This window comes from Papio anubis, chromosome 8, assembly GCF_008728515.1.
Source record: "Papio anubis isolate 15944 chromosome 8, Panubis1.0, whole genome shotgun sequence".
Classification (NCBI taxonomy): Eukaryota; Metazoa; Chordata; class Mammalia; order Primates; family Cercopithecidae; genus Papio; species Papio anubis.
Genome location: NC_044983.1, coordinates 62,607,125 through 62,633,095, shown reverse-complemented (window position 1 = coordinate 62,633,095; position 25,971 = coordinate 62,607,125). Strand labels below are relative to the sequence as shown.

The 25,971-nt window shown below is 40.4% G+C and overlaps 1 protein-coding gene and 1 long non-coding RNA gene across 2 annotated transcripts in view; one reads left to right on the top strand and one right to left on the bottom strand.

The window, feature by feature from the left end:
• The window catches only part of MCMDC2 (minichromosome maintenance domain containing 2), a 52,225-nt gene extending 35,656 nt beyond the window's left edge, over positions 1–16,569 (bottom strand). The window contains exons 1-9 of the mRNA XM_003902828.5: positions 16,259–16,569; positions 12,543–12,735; positions 12,321–12,451; positions 12,187–12,246; positions 9,274–9,469; positions 8,112–8,234; positions 7,889–7,993; positions 5,865–5,990; positions 2,836–3,073 (exon numbers count right to left, since the gene is read on the bottom strand). Coding sequence (XP_003902877.1) covers positions 2,836–3,073; positions 5,865–5,990; positions 7,889–7,993; positions 8,112–8,234; positions 9,274–9,469; positions 12,187–12,246; positions 12,321–12,451; positions 12,543–12,636 — 1,073 coding nt within the window. The 5' untranslated portion in view covers positions 12,637–12,735; positions 16,259–16,569. The remainder of the gene's footprint in view (positions 1–2,835; positions 3,074–5,864; positions 5,991–7,888; positions 7,994–8,111; positions 8,235–9,273; positions 9,470–12,186; positions 12,247–12,320; positions 12,452–12,542; positions 12,736–16,258) is intronic.
• Positions 1–25,684, top strand: part of LOC103886859 — a 35,146-nt gene extending 9,462 nt beyond the window's left edge. The window contains exons 2-3 of the long non-coding RNA XR_001905613.3: positions 8,193–8,250; positions 25,500–25,684. This is a non-coding gene — a long non-coding RNA (uncharacterized LOC103886859). The remainder of the gene's footprint in view (positions 1–8,192; positions 8,251–25,499) is intronic.
• The last annotated feature ends 287 nt before the right edge of the window (positions 25,685–25,971 follow it).

The following is a 25,971-nucleotide window of genomic DNA, read 5'->3' as shown; positions in this document are numbered from 1 at the left end:
CGTCCTTCCTTCCTTCCTCCCTCCCTCCCTTCTTTTCTTTTTCTTTCTCTCTTTCTTTTCTTTCTCTCGTTCTCTCTCTCTCTTTCTCTCTCTCTTTTCTTTCTCTCTCTCTTTCTCTCTTTCTTTCTTTCTGAGTCTTGCTCTGTTGCCCAAGCTGGAGTGCAGTGGCACTGTCTCGACTCACTGCAACCTCCACCTCCTGGGTTCAAACAGTTTTCATGTCTCAACTTCCCAAGGGTAGCCGGTTCTACAGGTACATGCCACCATACCCAAATAATTTTTGTATTTTTAGTAGAGATGGGGTTTCCCCACATTGGCGAGGTTGGTTTCAAATTCCTGACCTCAGGTGATCTGCCTGCCTCAGCCTCCCAAAGTGCAGGGATTACAGGCATGAGCCACTGCGCCCAGCCAACTGGCAGTTTCTTATAAAATTATAGGCCAGGCACAGTGGCTCATGCCTGTAATCCCAGCACTTTGGGAGGCTGAGGTGGGTGGATTACCTGAGGTCAGGAGTTCGAGACCAGCCGGGCCAATGTGGTGAAACCCATCTTTACTGAAAATACAAAAATTAGCCAGGTGTGATGGCACGTGCCTGTAATCCCAGCTACTAGGGAGGCTGAGACAGGGAAATTGCTTGAACCTGGGAGAAGGAGGTTGCAGTGAGCCGACATTGTGCCGTTGCACTCCAGCCTGGGCAACAAGAGTGAAACTCCATCTCAAAAAAAAAAGTTATACATCTACCTTATGACCCAGCAATTCCACTCCTAGGTATTTACCCAAGATAATGAAAATACATGTCCACAAAAAAGCTTGTGCAAGAATGTTTACAGCAGCTTTATTAGTAATAGTCAAAACATGCAAAACCAAATGACTTCCACTATGAGAACAGATAAACAAATTTTGGTACATTCATATAATGAAATGCTACTCATCAACAGAAACAATGAACTACTAATGTACACAATTGGATCAATTCAAAAATATTTTGTTGAGTAAGAGAGAGTAGACCCAAAAGAGGATGCACTGTATGATTTCATTATCTGAAGTTCAAGAACAGGAAAATTAATCTATGGTGACAGAAATCACCAGTGAAGATAGGAACTGATTGGAAGAAGGAAGGAGGGAAATTTCTGGGGTGATAGAAATGTTCTATAATAAGATCTGATTATTTCACTGTGTGTAAATTTTACCTAAAAAGAAAAAACAAACCAATCTCTCACAGAGCCCCAAATATCATTTAAAAATGTCAAAAGATTAATGGCAAACAGAAAAAGAGAGAAAGACCTTAATTTACATGCATTACAAATCAATAATAAAAACAACATAATAAAAACAACAATCAAGAATGGGCGGTTCATAGAAAAATAATACATGTTTAGTAAGTTTTATATGATGCCAAAATTATTTCCAATTAAATAAATGCAAATTAAAATAAAATACAATTTTCCACCTATCAGATGGCAATTTTTTTTTTTTTTTTTTTTTTTTTTTTGAGACAGAGTCTCTGCCGCCCAGGCTGGAGTGCAGTGGTGTGATCTCAGCTCATTGCAACCTCCGCCTCCTGGGTTCTAGCAATTCTCCTGCCTCAGCCTCCTGAGTAGCTGGGACTACAGGTGCGCGCCACCACGCCTGGCTAGTTTTTTGTATTTTTAGTAGAGATGGGGTTTCACCATGTTAGCCAGGATGGTCTCGATCTCCTGACCTCATGATCCACCTGCCTCGGCCTCCCAAAGTGCTGGGATTACAGGCCTGAGCCACCACGCCAAGCCCAGATTGCAAAATTTTAAAGTTTATAATGAGGTGAGAGGAATGCTTGAGCCCAGGAGTTCAGCCTTAGCAACATAGGGAGACTTTGCTTATATAAAAAATTAAAAAATTAGCCCAGTGTAGTGGTGTGCACCTGTAGTCATAGCTACTCAGGAGGCTGAGGATGGAGGTTCACTTGAGCCTAGGAGGTTGACACTGTTGTGAGTCATGATCATGCTACTGCATTCCAGCCTGGGTGACAGAGTGAGACCCTGTCTCAAAAAATAATGATAACAAAAATATAAGTTTGATAATACCCAGAGTTGGTGAGGCTGTGAGGAAACAAATACTCTCATATTCTGTCAGTAGAAGAATAAAGTGGTACAATCTGGGCATTTGGTACCATATTTACATCACCAGTGGCAATTTAATTTTAGCAAAACATAATCTGTTCAATTAAATTACTGTTAATTTGAATTTTATTTTTTTCTATTTTAAATTCATTTTGTAAATTTATTTTTTGCTTTGAAACTGCATACAAGATACTAAATAAGGAGTTTATTCCTAGCTTTGTGAATATTTAAGCAACTTTTTAAGGAAAGGGTACTTGCTAGTGGGGAGCCACAAAATGCTAAGTAGAGGCTTACTCCAAAGTTAGGATGATATTCCCCCCAAACAGTAATTATGGCACTTCTGACAGGCTTATTTGGATGCAGTGAGTCAATATTATTGATGGAATATTGAAGAAAAATAAGAAAATGGTTAGTTTGTTCCTTAGGGGGAAGATTATTCAAAACAAAGTACAGAAACAGCATACAGAGCTAGGGATAAGGGGAAAGGAAGGCTGGGAAGGATGCAATTATTTACAAAGGTCTGAGTGAGGAAATAGTTTGAAAATTGGAGTAATTCGACTTAGCACTTATCAATTTATCTTTCAAAGGTTTTGAATTTTATTGATAATGATTGATTTAACTACTTATACTGGCTCAGAAAAATTCTAAATATTCTTCTTGTAATAATGCTCATGGAAAGGATGTATGCAAATCTGTGACCAATTAATATTTGTAAAAATTCATGTCATGTATTTACCTGTCTATGAGTAGAGTATCACTTGTTATAATTAAAATATCCAGGCAATCTTCTAGTTCCTTGTTACGGTCAGTTGTCTGTACTAGACTCATCAACAAACAGAGCTTGAGCAAATTGTAAGTCCCAGGAGGGGTAATTTGTGATGCAAAGATATTGGCAAGAATTGCTGTAAACTTCCAGCATGAGCTGGAAGTTAGGGAGAGGAGACACCTGAAATTGTCACTAATTCCTGAAGGAACTGAAAGTAAATATTAACATATATATTAGAAAGGGTTTTAAAACAAGACAACATTATAGATATTTGACTCCTTTTATATAAAATGTTATCAAATTATAGTTCTAATAATACCATATTCTTTTTTTTTAGAGACAGGATCTTGTTATGTTTCCCAGGCTGCTCTTGAACCCCTGGCCTCAACTGATTCCCCTGCTTTGGCCTCCCAAAGGGCTATGATTACAGGCCTGAGCCACCATGCTTGGCCTTTAAATTCTTAGAATGATATTAAATTATGATTCGAGGTCATGCTAGTTTACCATTTCTACCTCAGGGAATGTAATACAAGGAAAAAGTCACCCTTTGTGTCCACATAGATTGGCTGTGGGTTGCAGGCAAATCCCTCATTCTTCTCCTTTTAAGATCTATGAGAGCAAACCAGTTCATGGAGTGCCTGCATTGCTGTGTTTGCTCCTATATTTCTATGTATCACCTTCAAAGAGGAATAATAAGCAGAATGGGAAATATTTGAATGTTGCTGTTAAACAGAAAGATTTACATTCCACTACTTTGAAAGCACTGTACTGTAGTATACTGTAAAATTCTAGATCTTCTCCATCCTCTCACTCTCCACCTCCTGAAAGGAATGAGTGATTTATCCAATTGGTAATGTGGGTGGAACAGCTGTGCATTTATAACCTAGTCCCATTCTCCTTCTTTCTGGGCTGCCATCAAAAAGCAATGATTTCCTCTAACTCATACATGCCCATGGACTAAGAGAGGCCTACTTTAGTTCAGCTCTTGCCACATTTGGGTAGTTAAATATGTCTCATTCTGGAGTTCAGCATAAGAAAGCACACTCTCCATCTACAGAAAAGTCATGTTCTGCTACCAAATCAATAAATTTTAAAACACTTAGCAGAAAATATTTAAAAGATCACTAAACCCTCTATAATCCATCAGTGCTTTCTTTCTTTAACATTTTTGTTCTTTTAAGAAGCTTTTCTCTTCAAGAAAGTAGAAGTATTTAGAATCTACTTGCATTTAAATTCAACTTGGGTGTCTATTACTACTGATGATTACCCACAGTATGGAAGCTAAAGAAACTTCATCCTGGGCTGGGCGTGGTGGCTCATGCCTGTAATTGCAGCACTTTGGGAGGCCGAGGTGGGCAGATCAGGTCAGGAGTTCGAGACCAGCCTCGTCAACATGGTGAAACCCCGTTTCTACTAAAAATACAAAAATTAGCTGGGCGTGGTGGTGAGCACCTGTAATCCCAGCCACTCAGGAGGCTGAGGCAGGAGAATCCCTTGAACCCGGGAGGTGGAGGTTGCAGTGAGCCAAGATAGCGTCACTGTACCCCAGCCTGGGCGACAGAGCAAAACTCCGTCTCAAAAAAAAAAAAAAGAAAGAAAAAGAGAAAGAAAAGAAACTTCATCTTGGAAGCTAATCTACCATGTTGACTTCTGGTAAACCCCAGATCTGTGAATGCTGGGAAATTGCCAGTTGATCTATTGTTCCTCAAGCAAGAGCACATACTTACCATAAATCCTGCCCTTAGATCAATCAACCTTGATAATTAATACTTACTGTAAATCCTGTCCTTAGATCAATTCCTATCCAATCCCTCGGAAGCGTGTGTACTCCTTCCCTATATAATTCCTGGGTCTGGGGGTAATAGCATGGAGATCCACCTGTCTTGCGGCTGCCCAAGATCATGCTTCTGTCCTTAAGTTCCCCAGTAAAACCATCCTATAATGACAAGCTGGACTTGTCTGCCTGCTTTGGTTCCTCAGGTCCTTCTGCATTTAGGGATCACTTTGAATATATATAGCCCATTCAGGGAACATACAGATTACAAAAAAATCCAACTCTATTCAAGATTTAACCAGCCTTTTCTATATTTAGATACTTGTGAGCCAAGTTGAAAGAATAGGTCTGCTCTCCACTTTTGTTTACATAATGCTAACGCATGTTGGAGTTGTTAAAGGAAATTATCAGTAATAAAGGTGATATTTTGGTCCTCATCTGGCTTTATCTTATTTCTTGATTTGGTTCAGAATTCAGTTGAAGAAAAGGATGCTTTTTTTTTTTTTTTTTTTTTTTTTAGACGGAATCTCATTCTATCACCCAGGCTGGAGTGCAGCGGTGCAATATTGCCTTACTGCAACCTCTGTCACCCAGGTTCAACCGTTTCTCCTGCCTCAGCCTCCCAAGTAGCTGGGATTACAGGCACCTGCCACTGTGCCCGGCTACTTTTGTATTTTTAGTAGAGATGGGGTCTCACCACCTTGGCCAGGCTGGTCTTGAACTCCTGACCTCGTGAGCCACCCACCTTGGCCTCCCAAAGTGCTGGGATTACAGGTGTGAGCCACAGCGCCCAGCCGAGGATGCTACTTTATTGAGCTCTCCTTCTCAGACCACAACAGTTAACCCAGAATTGCCTTGGCTAGTGGTATAGAAAAATCCTTTGACTAATCTCTAATCCTGAAACATTTTTCTCATTATTAATTATTTTAAAAATTAAAATAAGGCTTAGCCCAAAGAAAGGAGTCCTGCATGCTAGAAAGTTTCCACAACATTATCCTGTTTTATTTCCTTCATGTACTTATTATCTGAAATTGTCTTTTGCTTACTTTACATGTTTATTGACTGTCTGCCATATGATTTAAGAGCAGAAACCTTGACTGTCCTGTTTACAACTGTATTCTTAGTGCTTAAAAGAATGCCTAGCACATAGGCAAACAATACTTATCTGCGGAACAAATAGATTTAAATTTAAATATTTGTTATATAATACTAAAATTTTCCTTACCTTTTGAATTACAAAAAGTTATGCTATTTGCTTCTATACAGACAGCAGTTTGTGAAGCTTTTACACAGGTTGGAATTCCAATAATTTTATATTCATTTCCTATATTCATTTTATTCACTGATTCATCTAAAATTATTAAAAACAGAAGAAAATGCATATTCACTAAATGAACTTTGTACATGAACATATGGTTCAAAGATCCAGAACTAGTAACAATTCAGTAGTTGAGTTAGGAGTATTTTTGTTTAGCATAATATCCACATAAAGTGATACTAATAATATAAACTGATGCACTTTTATTGCTGATAAATTTTGATTCTTATTTGCAATGATGAATTTAACTTCAAGAAGCATGTGATATAGCAACTAGACACTCTTCTATAACATGGTCGAAAGAAAATAAAATTATTCCATATAAGATGAAACATTTTTCCATTCAATGAAAAGGAATGTTAATAAAAATGACCTTGTAAGTGATAATTTTATTTGAGAGGAAAATAATTTTACTGTCTACAATACATGTAAGTACTTGTAAAAACATTATTTAACTTATAAAATATGTGTTTTTTTGTTTGTTTTTGAGACAAAGTCTCGCTCTGTTGCCCAGGCTGTAGTGCAGTGGCACAATCAGCTCACTGTAACCTCAAATTCTAGGGTTCAAGCAATCCTCCTGCCTCAGCGTCCTAAAGTGTTGGGATTACAGGTGTAAACCACCATGCTCAGCCTGTAAGATATTCTTATCTGTGTTTTATATATGAAAAAACCGAGAGGTTACATGGCTTGCACAAAGCTAAATAACTAGTAAGAAGCAGAACTGAAATTCACATTTAGGTTTGCCTACCTACAAAGTCTACCCTCTTGTATTATACTAGGTTCCTCTCTCATACCTAGAGTTTGGGCAACACTTTGCATGAGTTCAAAATTTATTTTAAAAAACACACGAAAAATTTTGATCCTCCATGCCACAGTTAGAAGTTGGTTGGTTGTAAAGCTGTGAAAGAAAGGTTTACAGGAAGGAGCAAGGGTTAACTTATCTCTGTGATCAGAGTGGTCCTCCTTTTTTTTTCTTTTCTCTCTAGCCCCAGAGAGCTGAACAATAACTCCAATATTTATGTAAGACACACACATAGAATAATAGGAGATCCCATTGTCTTAAAACAACTGTGGCCCTGGGACTTAGCTCAGTGCTTGGGACACAGTCGGTCCTAATATCATTTTAAGTGAGTGTTGTATGACTGAATGAATAATTGATATATTAACTAAATATGACTCTTTTAAAACACTCAAGAATTAGAAGACTTGTGATTCTTAAGATATAGAAGTACCATTTATAATTTATAAGCATAAACAAGTCAATGGCTTTTTTTCTGAGATGCAGTCCCACTCTGTCGCCCAGGCTGGTGTGCAGTGGCACGATATTGGCTCACTGCAGCCTCTGCTTCCCGGGTTCAAGCGATTCTCCTGCCTCAGCACCCTGAGTAGCTGAGATTACAGGTGTCCGTCACCAAGCCTGGCTAATTTTTGTATTTTTAGTAGAGATGGGGTTTCACCACGTTGGCCAGGCTGGTCTTGAACTCCTGACCTCAGGTGATCAACCATCCTAAGCCTCTCAAAGTGCTGGGATTACAGGCTTGAGCCACCGCGCCTGCACTGGCCAGCGTTTTTTTATTTTTTTAGAGACACGGTCTCGGTTGCCCAGACTGGAGTGCTGTGGCACCATCATGGCTCACTGCAGCCTCCAACTCCTGGGCTTAGGCGATCCTCCCACCCTCCCACCTTAGCTTCCCAGGTACCTAGGACTACAGACATATGCCACCACATCTAGCTAATTTTTTATTTTTAAATTTTTTATAGAGATGGGGGTCTCACTATATTGCTTAAGCTGGTCTCAAACTCCTGGCCTCAAGTGATCCTCCCACCTCAGCCTCCCAAAGTGTTGGGATTACAGGCATGAGCCAGCCCCTGTGCCCAGCCAGTTACATACTTATAGCAATTTATTTTGAGTTCAAACAGAATTCACTTACCTCTTAGGAAAATTGTAACAGATTGAAACCTAAATGGCTGGTTGTTAGAATGTCCTTGAAAAGCATGAAGTCCCTTTGTGGCAATTATTTCAACTATTTGTTTATCTTAAAGCAAAGAGCAAAAAGGAATTAGATATTAGAATATATATTTAATTTAATTTCCATATTGAAATATCAGACACTACTTTAAAAATCGTAATTACAAAATGTAAATGCATATTACCACCAAGTACTCTAAATTTTCTGTCTTCTTGAAGTGAAGATGCACATAGATTACACAAAAAGTCATTTCTTATCGTTGCAGATTCTGTAGCACCAGGCACATGCACTCTTATATACTGAAATCCTGAAAGAAAACAGTGGTAAGATACATTTGCTTTCAGATTTAGCTATCTATTTTGTTTCTTTTGTTATTGTTGTTATTTTTTAATTTTTTAATTTTACATTTTCTTTTTTCTTTTATTACTGACACTAACAGATTGTAGCTATTTCAGTCCTTTAAAATTAGTCTAATTCAAAATGAAATTAATTCAGTTTTGCACTTGAGTTCAGGGTAGTTCAATTAACAGTTAACAGCTGTTTTTGCAAGGCATTGTGCTAAGGCACTGGCAATATGGATGCTTAAGCACACAATTTCTATATGTGGCAGTGAGAAACAGGTAATTTCCACCTGTGGTATTCATTTGCAGAGTGTTCAGAGAGAAGACAGGAGGGTCAATCAACCCCAATGAGAGGTGGCGGGGATAATTTTGAAGTCCTGGAGAAGGACTAAACTGAGGTTAAGCCAAAGGGTTGAGAGAGGACATTAAATGTTTCATTCACAACGTCATGAAATAATGTGTGAGAAGAGCAAGTACTTCAGCAATATAGGTGCACTTGTTAAGATGGGGGTGGCAGAGAAAAGGAGAAAAAATGCATTTCAAGATTATGCAAAGTAAATATATAAACATTAGGAGATATAAAATTTTTATTTAAATTTTTTCTATTTTGTGAGTGTTTTATAACTAATTGTAAATATGATTTAGGATTAAACAATAAATTGTTCAATTTATTTATTTATTTATTTATTTAGACAGGGTCTCTCTTTGTCATCCAGGCTGGAGTACAGTGGCATGAACACAGCTCACTGAAGCCTCGACCTCCCTGGCCCAAGCAATCCTCCCAGCTCAGTCTCTTGAATAGCTGGGACTACAGGCATGTGCCACTATGCTGGGCTAATTTTTGTATTTTTTGTAGAGATGAGGTTTCTCCATGTTGCGCTGGTCTCAAACTGCTGAGATCAGGTGATCCTCCCTCCTCGGCTTCCCAAAGTGAAGGGATTACAGGTGTGAGCCACTATGCCTAGCCAATTGCTTAATGCTTTGATTTGCCTTTTTAATATTTACCTTTTGAAAGAGGGCATGCTTCATCTGAACAAAGAAATCTTGCACCTTGTGTATACTTGGTTACAGTTGTCATTGCAATCACAATTCCTTGCATCATATAAAATCTCTGAGATGTATAATCAAGTGGAAATTCACACAGATCAAGACCATAACTTGGCAGGGAAGGTAAATGTGTTAATTTCAGCACTATATTAATCTAATAAGAACACAAAAATGGTATTAATGAAAATTGAAAATCCAATTTGACTTGTATTACAATATAGTAAGTATATTATAGAGTAAGTCAAGTAATGATATGTTAATGTTCTTAGGAATCAAAATTTTAAGCCTTAGAGAAATGATATTCAAGTATAAAGTTAAAGAAGTAAAAATCCTGTAATCTAATATTTTAATTGAAAATAGCATTATGAACTTTAAATTTTTCCTTAAATATACACAATTTCTGACCATATCCACTGAAAAGACTTAAAAAGCAATGTCAACCAGGGCCAGGTGCGGTAGCTCACGCCTGTAATCCCAGCACTTTGGGAGGCCAAGGCTGGTAGATCATGAGGTCAGGAGATAGAGACCATCCTGGCTAACACGGTGAAACCCTGTCTCTACTAAAAATACAAAAAATTAGCCGGGCATGGTGGCGGGCCCCTGTAATCCCAGCTACTTGGGAGGCTGAGGCAGGAGAATGGTGTGAACCCGGGAGGTGGAGCTTGCAGTGAGCCGAGACTGTGCCACTGCACTCCAGCCTGGGCGACAGAGCGAGACTCCGTCTCAAAAAAAAAAAAAAAAAAAAAAGTCAGCCAAGTAGCAAAGAAGCATGCCTAGTGCCCAGATTGTGATCTCTTGTTAAGTATCTTTTCTCACTAAAAGGAATCAGGATTCCTTGGGGGAAATGGCTGATTTCAGGCCTAGGATAGAAAATATAACAGATGAACTTGGGGTATCTTCTAACAAATGGCCTGTGTCAAAAAGACATAGGAGCAACCTTGAAGGGACCCCCAATGACAAAAGGTAGGATAATATGAGCATCAAAAGGAATGACAGAGACTCACTGAAACATATTGTATATATTTAAAAGTTCATGAGTTCCTCATATTTAAAAAAGGAACCCCCCCAAAAAAATTGGTCATTATTGGAGGCTGCTAGATTTCAACTCATTACTCTTTATAAAGGCAAAGAATCATTTACCCTGCCTTTCCTGCACAAATTATATTTCAGAGTAACTAACTAGCTGATGAGAGAAAATTAGTCTTACAGAAGAATTTCAGCTAATTCAGAAAGAATGCTAAAACTAGAAAAATTGCAATTTTGCAACTCCTAATGAAATAACGAATTCTAGGCAATGAACATCAATGGCTGCTAAAACCATTAGGTGAAAGTTGACGAGAAACTGTATAATGGAGAGAAGGGAATGACATCACAGGAACCCATTAATCAATTGTGACACTGTTAAAAGTGCAACAATAGATACTATATCCTCCTGATATAGCACAATATGTAATACATTACACTAACTATTATGTATTCTTGTCAAGTGATTTGAATCTGAATCTAAAAACCTTTTACAGTCAACTTCTATTTTAGAAATATGAGGTTAGGGAAATAAGATAAATAGCCCTACAAGGAAGCAATTAGACAAATCAAGATTATATAACATAGGACAATTAGTTTCTTCAAAAAGTTAATGGTCTAAAAAGGGAGGGAGAGGAAATGGCTCTAGACTGAAAGAGACTTAGTGAGATGTAAGAACAAATTATAATGTGTGAACTTTGTTTTGGTCCTGATTTGGAACAAACCTACTGTAAGATATTCTTAAAACAATTGGGCAAATTTAAATGTAAACTGGACTTTAGATAATATCAAGGAATTATTGTTACTTGTGTAGGGGTGATAACATTCTGGTTACATAACAAAAATGTCCACAGCCGGGCATGGTGGCTCATGCCTGTAATGCCAGCACTTTGGGAGGCCGAGGTGGGTGGATCAACTGAGGTTGGGAGTTCGAGACCAGTCTGACCAACATGGAGAAACCCCGTCTCCACTAAAAATACAAAACTGGTCAGGCGTGGTGGCATATGCCTGTAATCCCAGCTACTTGGGAGGCTGAGGCAGGAGAATTGCTTGAACCCGGGAGGTGCAGGTTGTAGTTAGTCGAGATAGCGCCATTGCACTCCAGGCTGGGCAACAAGAGTGAAACTCCTTCTCAAAAAAAGAAAAAAGAAAAATGTCCATAATTTTTACAGGTTGATACTAAAGTATGTAGAGATAAAATAATAGAATGCCTGGGATTTGCTTTAAAATATTTCAGAAAAAAAATTCATGATGCAGGTATGAAAAAGTATTATAATATTGAATCTGAGTTGAGTGGTAGATATATGAAGGTTCACTGTATTATTCCCTTTACTTTTGGGTATGTTTGAAAAGTTTTATTATACAAGTGTTTAATGTTGGCCAGGCGTGGTTGCTCACACCCGTAATCCCAGCACTTCAGGAGGCCAATGTGGGTGGATCATGGGGTCAGGAGTTTGAGACCAGCCTGGCCAACATGGTGAAACCCCGTCTTCACTAAAAATAAAAATATTAGCTGAGCGTGGTGGCGGGCACCTGTAATCCCAGCTACTCGGGAGGCTGAGGCAGAAGAATTGTTTGAACCCACGAGGCAGAGGCTGCAGTGAGCCGAGATTGCACCACTGCACTCCAGCCTGGCGACAGAGCGAGACTCCATCTCAAAAAAAAAAAAAGTGTTTAATGTTATAAGGGATAATATGAGAAATAAAGATGCATATGTAAGATATTCTATTGAACTTTGAAAAAAATGTACTATCCTTTTTTAAAAAAAGTCTATGAATATAAAAATACCTTTTTACAGTCATCATGTGAATTTGTACCTGAGATTGCTTAAATTTAACTAAAACTTACTTGTGTTTCAGTCTGCAATTGTCCAATTAATGAGAGAGTCTTAACAGCAATAAAACAGACCTGTGATTTCAAACAAACAAAAAAAGTTACCAAAAATTCCGTGTGGCACAAAATTATTTCTTTTTTTGACTTACTGATTGAAAAACTTCAGCTGCTTTTAAAGGTTGGTGTAAAATGTGATTTCCAAGCTCAGCATCTAATTCAACAACATCAGAGGGATTTATTAAAATTTTGAATCGATAGACAGCATAGCTTTGTTTTGAATCTGTGAAAATACACAAATGTAAAAGTCAGGATAGCTATGTGTAGGAGTTTATTTGAAAGTTTTAAAAATTACTCACTTTTGCTGAACGTACCATTGTAGTACTTGCAATCATCTATAAACTTTTGGAGGCCTCCACTTCTGTCAAGATAGATGAGGGCCGCCTCTTTCATTTTTAGATTTGACATTTTCTCCTGGTTAATGACTCGTCTCTATTTCTAATTGATTAAACCACAATTGTTGGTAAAAGCTACAGATGGCGAAACTCATAGAAGGGATGTGAAAACCTAGAAAGAAAATTAATTTTATTTTTGAAAATCTCTAGTAAGACTTCACAAATTATTAAAGTTGACAGTGAACTAAAACTAGGCAAAACTTCCAACTTAAAAACATTCCTACCCAAAGAAAAACAAAACGTTGCTTTCTTTTGCCAAATAACTTTTTTTTCTTTCTTTTTTTTTTTTTTTTTTGAGATGGAGTCTCGCTCTGTCGCCCAGGCTGTAGTGCAGTGGCGTGATCTCAGTTCACTGCAACCTCTGCCTCCCAGGTTCAAGCGATTCTCCTGCCTTAGCCTCCCAAGTGGCTGGGACTACAGGTGTGTGCCACTACACCTGGCTAATTTTTTGTATTTTTAGTAGAGACGGGGTTTCATTGTGTTAGCCAAGATGGTCTCGATCTCCTGACCTCATGATCCGCCGGCCTCAGCCTCCCAAAGTGCTGGGATTACAGGTGTGAGCCACTGCACCCAGCCCAAATAACATTTTTATCCAGATTGTTATGAGATCCTTCACAAGACTGAAAACTTAAAAACAGGAACCTCAAATGTCTCTTAACAGAGGTGCTCCCAAAAATGTTTGAGATAAACAATATCTGATGATGAGGGTCCTTTGCAGGTGTTGTTTAAAAAATGAAACTGGTAAAAGTTGTTTTATAAATTCAATCTAAGTAACAAAATATAGTAGAATGAGTATTAACCTGGGAAACCTGAGAACTTGGTTCTAGATCCAGCATTTCCTGATTGCTATGGGGAAATCATCTGACCTCTCTTGGCTCAGTATCTTTATCCGCAGGAAACGAAAGTGTTGTATCAGATGATTAAAGTCCCCTCCAATTTTAAATCTTATGCTAGTGACCAACATAAAACATTAAACCACAGTAATGAGTAAAGAATGGAATATGTGAAATTCATTGAAAGACAGCAAATACTAACCGGAAACAATATATGTCAGTAGTTGTAACAGGTGCTAGAAATAAAATGATTAATAGGTGCTAAAAATAAAATGATTAAGATTGGATCCTGCCTTTCAAGAAGTTGCTAGGCAGAGATAGAGAAGTCAGAAATAATGACTAATACATTATTCACTCATTACCTGTTTTTTTTTGTTTGTTTGTCTGTTTTTGTGAGATGGAGTCTCACTCTGTCGCCTGGGCTGGAGTGCAGTGGCAGGTACTATGTTGGCTCACTCCAATCTCCACCCCTTGGGTTCAAATGATTCTCTTGCTTCAGTCTCACAAGTAGCTGGGATTACAGCCACGTGTCACCTGGCCCAGCTAATTTTTGTATTTTTAGTGAGACGGGTTTCACCATGTTGGCCAGGTTGGTCTCGAACTCCTGACCTCAAGTGATCTGCCCGCCTTGGCCTCCCAAAGTGCTGGGATTACAGGTGTGAGCCACCGCACCCGGCCTCATTACCAAATATTTATTTGGCTACTACTATAGGTTGGATACTAGATTGTCCTAGGCACTAAGGATACTAAGATGAGTAAAACGTGGTCCCTATCCTTCAGAAAGAGTTCAGTGAGAGAAGACATATATGTAAACAGTTACATGGCAATTTAAGTGTTGTAATAGAAATATGAATATACCAGGTAGCATGAAAGGAACAACATATACGAAATATTTCACAAAATTTGGGGTCATCCTTGTATATGTGTCATAACATTTTCTATTAAGACATTTTCGGCCGGGCGCGGTGGCTCAAGCCTGTAATCCCAGCACTTTGGGAGGCCGAGACGGGTGGATCACGAGGTCAGAAGATCGAGACCATCCTGGCGAACACGGTGAAACCCCGTCTCTACTAAAAAATACAAAAAACTAGCCGGGCGAGATGGCGGGCGCCTGTAGTCCCAGTTATTTGGGAGGCTGAGGCAGGAGAATGGCGTAAACCCGGGAGGCGGAGCTTGCAGTGAGCTGAGATCCGGCCACTGCACTCCAGCCCAGGCGACAGAGCGAGACTCCGTCTCAAAAAAAAAAAAAAAAAGACATTTTCATTGAAGACGGTGGGGTCATAGAGAAGAAGCTATGAATTCTACTTTAAGGTGACATTTGATAGATGACTATTTCACTAATTGGAGGAGAGGTGAAGAGAAAGAGTTTCAGAGATAGAGGTCACCTCCCACCCCCACTATCAGTTTTACACTACTGGATCCACACACCCATTACGTGGAGTTCGGCTACTTTCCAAAGAAAACTAATTGAGACTGTCTTTTTCACTACAACATAGAAGTGAAACTTTAGCGTTTATTTCTCTGTGGCCATAAGTACAATGATCTCAAAATGTGTGTTGTGTTCAGAACATCACATCTTTGCTGCACTAGAACATTAGGTTTCTGGGGTGAAATGAAGGGAGACTATTGGTAATTAAATGGTTGGGTGAGGCCAGATTATGCACGCTTTTGAAGATTATACAGGCAAAGAGAAGCCATCAAAGTTTTTTTTAAGGGTGGGGAGTATTATAGTCAGACTTTTTGTGTGTGTGACAGGGTCTCACTATGTTGCCCAGGTTGGAGTGCAGTGGTGTGATCTCAGCTTGCCGCAGCCTTTATCTACCGGGCTCAAGCTATCCTCCCTTCTCTGCCTGGGACTACAGGCATGCGCCACCACATCCAGATAATTTTTAATTTTGTTATAGAGATGGGGTCTTACTATGTTGCCCAGGCTGGTCTCCAACTCGTGGGTAGCTGTCTCGTCCTCCTAAAGTGCTGGGATTACAGGTATGAGCCACTAGGCCTAGCCCATAGTCAGATTTTTATTTTGGAAACCTGTGCCTGCTGCCAATGTAGAAAGTAGGTTGGAATAGCGGGAGAGCTGATAATCAGTTTCTACCTATTGGGATATATTCCTACAAGGTGGATGACCTGATCCAGGGCATTAGGAACGAAATAGAATGGGGGAGATCGATTCCAGAATTTTAAATATTGCACACTGGACCTGGTAATCAGTCTACAATACGGAGAAGAGTAATCGAAAGCTGTGGGGTTTTAATATGTGTATGGGTGGATGCTGCTGCTCTAATAGAAATACGGAGCCCAAGGAGAAGCGTAAGGACATGAGGAAAAGTTCCCTTGAGATATTCTGACTTTGAGGACCCTTGGGATTCCCTGATAGGTGTAAGCAGGAACGGGCCACAAATCAGGGCCTGGCTTTCGGTAGCATCAAAAGAGTTACAGCTAAGTCTGGGTGTCAGTGCGTAAAGCGGAGGCCCTGGGGAGTGGACGCGTTTTCACGGAAGCAGATTAAGTCGGGAAAAGACATAGAAGCCTGTGGAAAAGCGTTAAGTGAGGGAACAGGGATAAAATTCTAATTCCCTGTCTTCCCTTAGTCTAACGAACACCGAGTGTTGCTGCACGCGGATTCTGTCTTCTCTCCGTGCCCTGTCAGCACCAGGATGAACTGGTGAGGGGAAGATGGCAGGAAAACGCTTCACACCAAAGCGGATGAAAGCGAGTCCAGACTCATGAGGTCCCCTCCCAGTGACAGCGGCGACCTCGAGTTAGGGGGACCCCAGCGCTGTAGTGCTTTTCACCCACCTTGATTCCCACGGAGCGCGGCAGCGGTTGCTCGCCGCCTGCAGCGTGGGCGGAGCGGAGCCCTAGCGCGCATGCGCGCATATACCCGCTGTGGGCGGCTTGCGCGGGGCTTGCCGGGACCTCCCGCGCCCTCCAGTCAGCAGGGGAACTAGCCGGGCTTTTTTCCCTACGTTTTAACTTCTTCACTCTTACTCCCTCCCAGCGAAGCAAAGAAAAGATAGGGCTACGTTTGGTTTTTGTTATCTCAGGCCAAAGGTGTTGATGTTTAAAAAATTCAAAACCCAGCTTCAGGGAATGCAAAATGTCTAGTCACTTTGGGAGACATTCCAGTATTCCCTCAAACGACTCAACATAAAGTTACCCTATGATCCAGCAGTTCAAGTCCTAGGTATTTATAAATACACCCAAGATAATTGAAAACATATGTTCACACAGAAACTACACGAATGTTCATAGTATTATTCACAGTAGCCCCAAAGTGGAAATATGAATGCCCATCACCGATCAATGGATAACTGTGGTGTAGCCATACAATGGAATGGTTTTGGCCATAAAACGGGATGAGACACTAATACATGCTGCAACATGGATGAACCTGGCAAACACTATGTAAAGTGGAAGAAGTCAGATACAAAAGGCCATATGTTGTGTAATTTCCTTTATATGAGATGTCCAGAATAGGCGAATCTATAAAGAGAGAAAGCAAATTTGTGGTTTCCCAGAGATTGGTTGAGAATGCAGAATGATTGCTAATGCTTATGGGATTTCTTGTTCTTTTTAAATTGTGGTAAAATATACATAAAATATACAATTTTAACCACCCTAAAGTGTACAGTTACACTACCTACGTTCACACTGTGCACTCATCACCACTATCTGTAGAACCGTTTTCATTGTCCCAAACTGAAACTCCATATACATTAAATAACTCCCCATTCTTCTCTTCCTCATCCCCTGGCAACCATCATTTTTTGCCTCCTTGAATTCGGCTACTCCAGGTACCTCATGTAAATAGAATCATACAGTATTTGTCCATTTGTGACGGGCTTATTTCACTTTGCCGAACTTCTTACAGTTTCATCCATGTTGTAGCATGTTAGTTTCTTCCTTTTTAAGGCTGAATAATATTCCATTGTGTGTGTGCCATATTTTTTTGTTGTTCATGAATTCACATGGGTTTTTTTTTTAGAAGTGATGGAAATGATCTAAAATTGATTGTGGTGATAGTTGCACAACTCTGAATCTACTGAAAGCCAGTTAACTGTATATTTTAAATCGATGAATTGTACAGTACTTAAATTAAATATTACTGAAGTTGGCCAGGTGCGGTGGCTCACGCCTATAATCCCAGCACTTTGGGAGGCCAAGGTGGGTGGATCACTTGAAGTCGGGAGTTAGACACCAGCCTGGACAACGTGGTGAAACCCCATCTCTACTAAAAATACAAAAATTAACCTGGTGTGGTGGTGCGCACCTGTAATCCCAGCTACTCGGGATTAATACTATTAGCAGGCAGGAGAATTACTTGAACCCGGGAGGCAGAAATTGCAGTGAGCAGATATCACACCACTGCACTCCAACGTGGGCGATAGAGCCAGACCTAGTCTCAAAAAACAAAAAAAACCAACAACTTAACGAAACTGTTACCAAAAAACCCCAAACCCTTAAATTGTGCCTGCTTCTCCACCATTAGTATTCCTTTTTTTTTTTTTTTGAGACAAGTCTTGCTCAGTCGCCAGGCTTGCTCAGTCGCCCAGGCTGGAGTGCACCGCGGTGGTGCGATCTCGGCTCACTCCAAGCTCCGCCTCCCGGGTTCACGCCATTCTCCTGCCTCAGCCTCCGGAGTAACTGGGACTACAGGCGCCCGCCACCACGCCCTGCTAATTTTTTGCATTTTTAGTAGAGACGGGGTTTCACCGTTAGCCAGGTTGATCTCGATCTCCTGACCTCGTAATCCGCCCGTCTCGGCCTCCCAAAGTGCTGGGATTACAGGCGTGAGCCACTGCGCCCGGTCCCCCCACTTTTTTTTTTTTTTTGAGACAAGGTCTACCTCTGTCACAGGACTGGGGTGCAGGGGCCCAATCAGGGCTCACTGCAGTCTCAATCTCCTGGCTCAAGTGATCCTCTCACCTCAGCCTCCCAAGTAGCTGAGACTACAACTGTGCCTGGCAAACTTTAAAATTTTTTTTTTTTGTAGAGACAGGGGTCTCATTTTGTTTCCCATGCTGGTCTCAAACTCCTGGGCTCAAGCAATCATCCACCTCAGTCTCCCGAAGTGCTGGGATTACAGGCATGAGCCACTGTGCCCAGCCTCGACCTTTAGTGTCCTTGATACAGTTATCAACTCTGTTCCATTGCATTGGGTTGGATCATTTCCCACGAAAAAGTAATTGCGGTCATCCCTTTTCATATATAATAGGGGTGGCAAAACATCTCAGAGTTTGTCTGGGAGAATATAATCTATTTTAGTTGGGAGATAAAATATGTTTTAGGAGTAGAAATCCATTTACAACAACAAGGAGGATGTTCAAATTGTCTTGCACTACAATTCTGTGATAATAACTACAATTTTATATGGGAATAGGCTATGGTCTGGTGATGGCCATTGCATTTTAAAGTAGAATAAATTCTTCTAGAAGGTATCTATATATTTTAAAGTTTTTTTGAGATGGAGTCACGCTGTGTTGCCCAGGTTGGAGTGCAGTGGCATGATCTCTGCCTCCTGGGTCCAAGCAATTTTCGTGCCTCAGCCTCCCAGGTAGCTGGGATTACAGGCACATGCCACCACGCCTGGCTAATTTTTGAATTTCTAGTAAAGTTGGGGTTTCACTATGTTGGCCAGGCTGGTCTTGAACTCCTGACCTCAGGTGAACTGCCTGCCTCAGCCTCCCAAAGTGGTGGGATTACAGGTATGAGCCACTGCATCCGGATATTTTAAAGTTTTAATTTTAATCAGTTCATAGCATAACATTGTTCATTTCTGCACCAGAGTAATAGTTTTATATCAACCAAGTCCAGCAAAATCTTCTAATAGATTTTTATGTATTTAATACATCCTATAAAATATCTGCACAGTCAGGCGTGATGGCATGCATGCACCTGTAGTCCCAGCTACTAGGGAGACTGACTGGGAAGTTGCAGTGCATTATGATTGCACCACTGGACTCTGGCCTAGGTAACAAAGTGAGACTCTTAGAAAAAAAATCTGTTAGACCTAAAATCGGAATTTAAAACCTTAAGAATTCAGCACATTTTTATACATTGCAAACTCTCTGAAAATGATAGTGATATCTAGAGTCAAAATGCCATTGTTGCTTATTGCTACATACTTACAGTACTTTATTCTTACAAAACATCACTAAACAGCAGAAACAAGTTACATGCAATCTGGTAAAATGGCTCAAATATTAAGGTGGTAGAATTATGAATTATTTTTACTTTTGCCTTTAATATAGTTTTTTTTGCCTTTTAGTATTTTTCATTGAGGTATAATTAATATGCAGCAAAATGAACGGCTCTTACATATTGTCTTATGAGTTTTTGAGTTTTGAGAAATACAAACCTTTCTTTTATTTTGTATTTTTTGTTTTTATTTTATTATTATTATTATTATTTTGAGACGGAGTTTTGCTCTTGTCTCCCAGGTTAGAGTGCGATGGTGTGACCTCGTCTCACTGCAACCTCCGCCTCCCAGGTTCAAGCGATTCTCCTGCCTCACCCTCCTGAGTAGCTGGGATTATAGGCGCCTGCCACCATACCCGGCTGATTTTTGTATTTTTAGTAGAGACGGAGTGTCCCCATGTTGGCCTGGCTGGTCTCGAACTCCTGACCTCAGGTGATCCACCCGCCTTGGCCTCCCAAAGTGTTGGGGTTACAGGCGTGAGCCACCACACCGGGCCAATTTTTTATTTTTTATTTTTATTTTTATTTATTTTTTTTTTTTTGAGACGGAGTTTTGCTCTGTAGCCCGGGCTGGAGTGCAGTGGCCGGATCTCAGCTCACTGCAAGCTCCGCCTCCCGGGTTCCCGCCATTCTCCTGCCTCAGCCTCCCGAGTAGCTGGGACTACAGGCGCCCGCCACCTCGCCCGGCTAGTTTTTTGTATTTTTAGTAGAGACGGGGTTTCACCGTGTTAGCCAGGACGGTCTCGATCTCCTGACCTCGTGATCCACCCGTCTCGGCCTCCCAAAGTGCTGGGATTACAGGCTTGAGCCACCGCGCCCGGCCAATTTTTTATTTTTAAATTTTTTTTCAAAGCTTTCTTTTCATTTTAATTTTTAAATTTTATTTTTGCCATGACATGTTTTCATCTGATAATTTAAAAAAATATTTTTAGACACAGTCTCATTCTGTCACCCAGCCTGGAATGCAGTGGTGCCATCTCAGCTCACTGCAACCTTCGTCTCCTGGGCTCAAGGGATCCTCCCACTTCAGCCTCTGCAATAGCTGGGACTAACCACACCTGACTTACCAGGTATTTTAAAGGATGTATTAAATACAGAAAAATCTATTAGAAGATCCTTCTGCCTCAGCCTCCCGAGTAGCTGGGACTACAGGTGTGCACCACCACACCCAGCTAACTATTTTTGTATTTTTTGTAGACAGGGTCTCACCATGTTGCCCTGCTGGTCTTGAACTCCTGGGCTCAAGCAACCTGCCCATCTCAGCCTCCCAAAGTGCTAGGATTGCAGGTGTGAGCCATCACACCCAGCCAGCCTTGTAATATATGTTAAAATCAGGTAATGATGCCTCCAGCTTTGTTTTTTTTTTTTTTTTTTTTCTTTTTGTTTGTTTTTTGGAGATGGGATCTTGCACCGTCACCCAGGCTGGAGTGCAGTGGAGTGATCACAACTCACTGCAGCCTTGGACTCCCAGGTTCAAGCGATCCTCCCACCTCAGCCTCCCAAGAAGCTGGGATTACTGGCACATGCCACCACGCCTGGCTAGTTTTTAAAATTTTTTGTAGAGATGGAGTCTCTCTTCATTGCCATGGGCTCAAGTCTTCTTCCTGCCTTGGGCTCGCAAAGTGCTGGGGTTAACAGGTGTGAGCCACCCAGCCAAGCTTTGCTCTTTTTGCTCAGGCTTTCTTTGGCAATTCAGGCTCTTTTTTGGTTCCATATGAATTTTAGGATAGCTTTTCTAATTCTGGTAAGAATTGCATTCAATCTATAGGTTGCTTTGGGCATCATGGTCATTTTAATGATATTAATTCTTCTGATCCATGATCCATGAGATGTTTTTCCATTTGTGTCATATTCAATTTCTTTCATAAGTGTTTTCCAGTTTTCCTTGTAGAGATCTTTCACCCCCTTATTTAAATTTATTCCTAGGTGTTTTTTGGTTGTTGCTGCTGCTTTGTTGCTATTGTAAATGGAACTGCCTTCTTACTTGCTTTCTCAGCTAGATCATTATTGGTGTATAAAAATGCTACTGGCCGGGTGTGGTGGCTCATGCCTGTAATCCCAACAGTTTGGGAAGCCAAGGCAGATGGATCACCTGAAGTCAGGAGTTCAAGACAAGCCTGGCCAACATGGTGAAACCCTGTCTCTACTAAAAATACAAAAATTAGCCGGGCGTGGTGGCGGTCACCTGTTATCCCAGCTACTTGGGAGGCTCAGGCAGGAGAATCACTTAAACCCAGGAGGTGGAGGTTGTAGTGAGCTGAGATTGCGCCACTGCACTTCAGCCTGGGCAACAGAGTGAGGCTCTGGCTTAAAAAAAAAAAAGCTACTGATTTTAGTATGTTGATTTTGTATCCTGCAATTTTATGGAATTCATTTATCAAACCTAAGAGTTTTGGGGTGGAGTCTTTTACTTTCTCTTTTTCTTTTTCTTTTTCTTTTTTTTTTTTTTTTTTGAGACAGGGTCTCACTCTGCAGCCCAGGTTGGAGTGCATTGGTGGTGCAATCACAGCTCACTGCAACCTCGACCTTCTGGGCTCAAGCAATCCTCTCACCTCTGCTTCCCAAGTAGCTGGGACTACAGATGTGTACCAACATGTCTGGATAATTTTTTATTTTTTTGTAGAGACAGGGTTTTACCATGTTAGCCAGGCTGGTCTTTAACTCCTGGACTCAAGTGACCTGCCTGCCTTGGCCTCCTAAAGTGCTGGGATTACAGACATGAGCCACTGTGCGTGGCCAGGTTTTCCTAGATATAGGATCAGGCCAGGTGTGGTGGTTCATGCCTGTAATCCCAACATTTTGGGAGGCTGAGGAGGGAGGACTGCTTGAGGTCAGGAGTTCGAGACCAGACTGGGCAACATAGGAATACCTCATCTCTACTAAAAATGAAGTTAGCCAGGCATGACTGGCTATATGATAAACTACAGGTGTGTGCCTGTAGTCCCAGCTACTTGAGAGGCTGAGGTGGGAGCATCACTTGAGCCTGGGAGATTGAGCTATAGCAAACCGTGATTGCACTACTGCACTTCAGCCTGGGCATGAGGGCAAGACTATGTCTCAAAAGAAAAAAAAAATCATCAGTGAAGAGGGTCAATTTAACTTCTTTTTTTTTTTTTTTTTTTTTTTTGAGACAGTCTCGCTGTCACCCGGGCTGCAGTGTAGTGGCACCATCTCAGCTCACTGCAACCTCTGCCTCCCTCCTGGGTTCAAGCGATTATCCTGCCTCCGCCTCCCTAATAGCTGGTATTACAAGCACCCGCCACTACAACTAGCTAATTTTTGTATTTTAGTAGACATGGGGTTTCCCCATGTTGGCCAGGCTGGTTTCAAATTCCTGACCTCAAGTAATCCACCTGCCTCAGCCTCCCAAAGTGCTGGGATTACAGATGTGAGCCACTGCGCCCAGCTTAACTTACTCTTTTCCAACTTGCATGCTTTTTCTTTCTCTTGCCTGATGGCTCTGGCTATGACTTCCAGAACTATGTCAAATAGAAGTAGTGAAAATGGGTGTCCTTGTATTGTTCCAGTTCTTAGATAAAAGGCTTTCAACTTTTTCCATTTATTATATTACCTCTGGGTTTATCATATATGGCCTTTATTATTTTTAGGTATATTCCTTCTATGCCTTGTTTTGTTGAGGGTTTTTATGACAAAGGGATGTTGAATTTTATGAAATGCTTTTTCTCCAACTATTGAGATGATCATGTGTTTTCTCCATTCTGTTAATGTGATGTATCATGTGTATTGATTTGCATATGTTGAACCATCCTTGCATCTGTTACATATACTCGACATAGGATCAAGTATAAATCCTAGTTGATTGTGGTGTATTATCATTTTGATTTGGCTGTGATTCCATTTAGTCATAAGCTTTTTTTTGTTGGGAGACTTTTTGTTACTGATTCAATCTTGCTACTTATTACTGGTCCATTCAGGTATTCCATTTCTTCCTGATTCAATCTTGGTAGGTTTTATGTTTCCAGGAATTTATCCACTTCTCAGTTTTCTTTTTTTTTTTTTGAGACAGAGTCTCGCTGTGTCACCCAGGCTGGAGTGCAGTGGCGCCATCTTGGCTCACTGCAAGCTCTGCCTCCCGGGTTCACACCATTCTCCTGCCTCAGCCTCCCCAGTAACTGAGACTACGGGCGCCCGCCACCACACCCAGCTAATTTTTTGTATTTTTAGTAGAGACGGGGTTTCACCATGTTAGCCAGGATGGTCTCGATCTCCTGACCTCATGATCCACCCGCCTTGGCCTCCCAAAGTGCTGGGATTACAGGCGTGAGCCACCGCGCCCGGCCCTAGGTTTTCCTATGTAGAGTTGTTCATAATAATTTGATAATCTTTTCTATTTGTGTGGTATCAGTTGTGATGTCTCCTTTTGAATTTCTGATTATTTGGGTGGTCTTCTCTTATTTTCTTGGCTAATCTCGCTAGCAGTTTATCAATTTTATCTTTTCCGAGAACCAATTTAATTCATTGATCCTTTATATCGTTTAGTCTATTTCATTTAGTTCTGCCCTGATCTTTATTGTTTCTTCTGCTCATCTTGGGTTTTGTTTGTTCTTGCTTTTCCTGGTTCCTTGAAGTACATTGTTAGATTGTTAATTTGTAACCTTGCTACTTTTTGGATGTAGGCATTTATTACCATAAGCTTCTCTTAGTGTTACTTTTGCTGCATCCCACAGGTTTTGGTATGTCATGTTTCCATTTTCATCTGTTTCAAATATTTTTTCTCCACTTCTGTCCTAATTTCTTTGTTGACCCAATGGTCAGTCATCCAGGAGCATGTTGTTCAATTTCCACATATTTACACTCTCCAAAGTTACTCTTGGTATGGATTCCTGGTTTTATTCCATTGTGGTCTGAGAAGATACATGATACATTGATTTAAAAAAATTTGTTGAGGCTTGTTTTGTAGCTTAACATATGGTCTATTCTGGAGAATGTTCTATGTGCTGATGAAATGAATATATATTCTGCAGTTGTTAGATACAACGTTATGTAAATATCTGACAGGTCTATTTGTCTAAAGTCCAGTTTAAATTCAATGTTTCTTGATTTTCTGTCTAGGTGATCTAATACTGAGAGGGGGATATTGAAATTCCCCATTATTGTATTACTGTCTCTCTCTCTCTTTAGACCTAGTAATATTTGCTTTGTTATTAATCTGGGTGCTCCAGTGTTGGGTGCACATATATATATTTAGAATTGTTACATCCTCCTCCAGGCCTAGCATGGTGGCTCATGCCTGTAATCCCAGCACTCTGGGAGGCTGAGGCAGGCATATCACTTGAGGCCAGGAGTTCCAAACCAGCCTGGCCAAACCCTGTCTCTACTAAAAAATACAAAAATTAGCTGGGTGTGGTGGTGCATGCCTGTAGTCCCAGCTACTCAGGAGGCTGAACGAGAATCACTTGAACCTGGGAGATGGCGGTTGCAGTGAGCTGAAATTGCACCACTGCCCTCCAGCCTGGGCAACAGGGTGAGACAGTCTCGATAAATGAATGAATGGGAAATCCCACTTCAAAAACAGACTTAATTTCCAAACTGCTTGTATGAGGGATGAAGTTATCAGTTTTAACACTGTATTGAAAAGGTCATTACAGCATTACCAAAAATGCTCCTGCATATCTATTCCTACTTTTAATAGAGTACATTATATACAAAAGAATGACTTATGTTTGTGTACTGTAGTATCATTTGACTGTGGCAAATCACTATTATTTGTTACAAACATGCTAAAGATATTGGTAATGATAAATTTTTCCATGGTAAAAATTCAGAATATTTAAACCTCCATTCAAATGCTAACTCTTCTTAAATCATATCTAAACAGTGTTTGCTGGCTTTCTTTGTAAGCTGTGTATGAAAACTTCACACAGAGGATCTACTACCACTGCCTGCATCGTTGGACACCTATTCCCCAAGTGTGACAAATTTGGTAATTTTCAGTGTGTATCATGAGGCAACAATGGCTGGGAAGCCCTATTTTATACCATATGCAATAAAATGGGAGGTATTGGTAACATGAAAAATGTTAGAGTCTTCATTTAGATCTTCTGGTATATTTTGATAATAACCATGAAATGGTTATTCGAAGGGTATACATTTTCCTAAAAGGCTTATGCTATGAGAGAAAAGATAAACTTGAAACTTAGAAAACATTTTGTTCTCTGGATATTATACACATAAGCCTATGATAATCTAGTAATTCATGTGTCCAAATAATTTGTTCAAATTTTATTTTCCCTCACACATATAAATAATTTATTTTATAATGACTATTGTAACCATTACCAATTTCAATT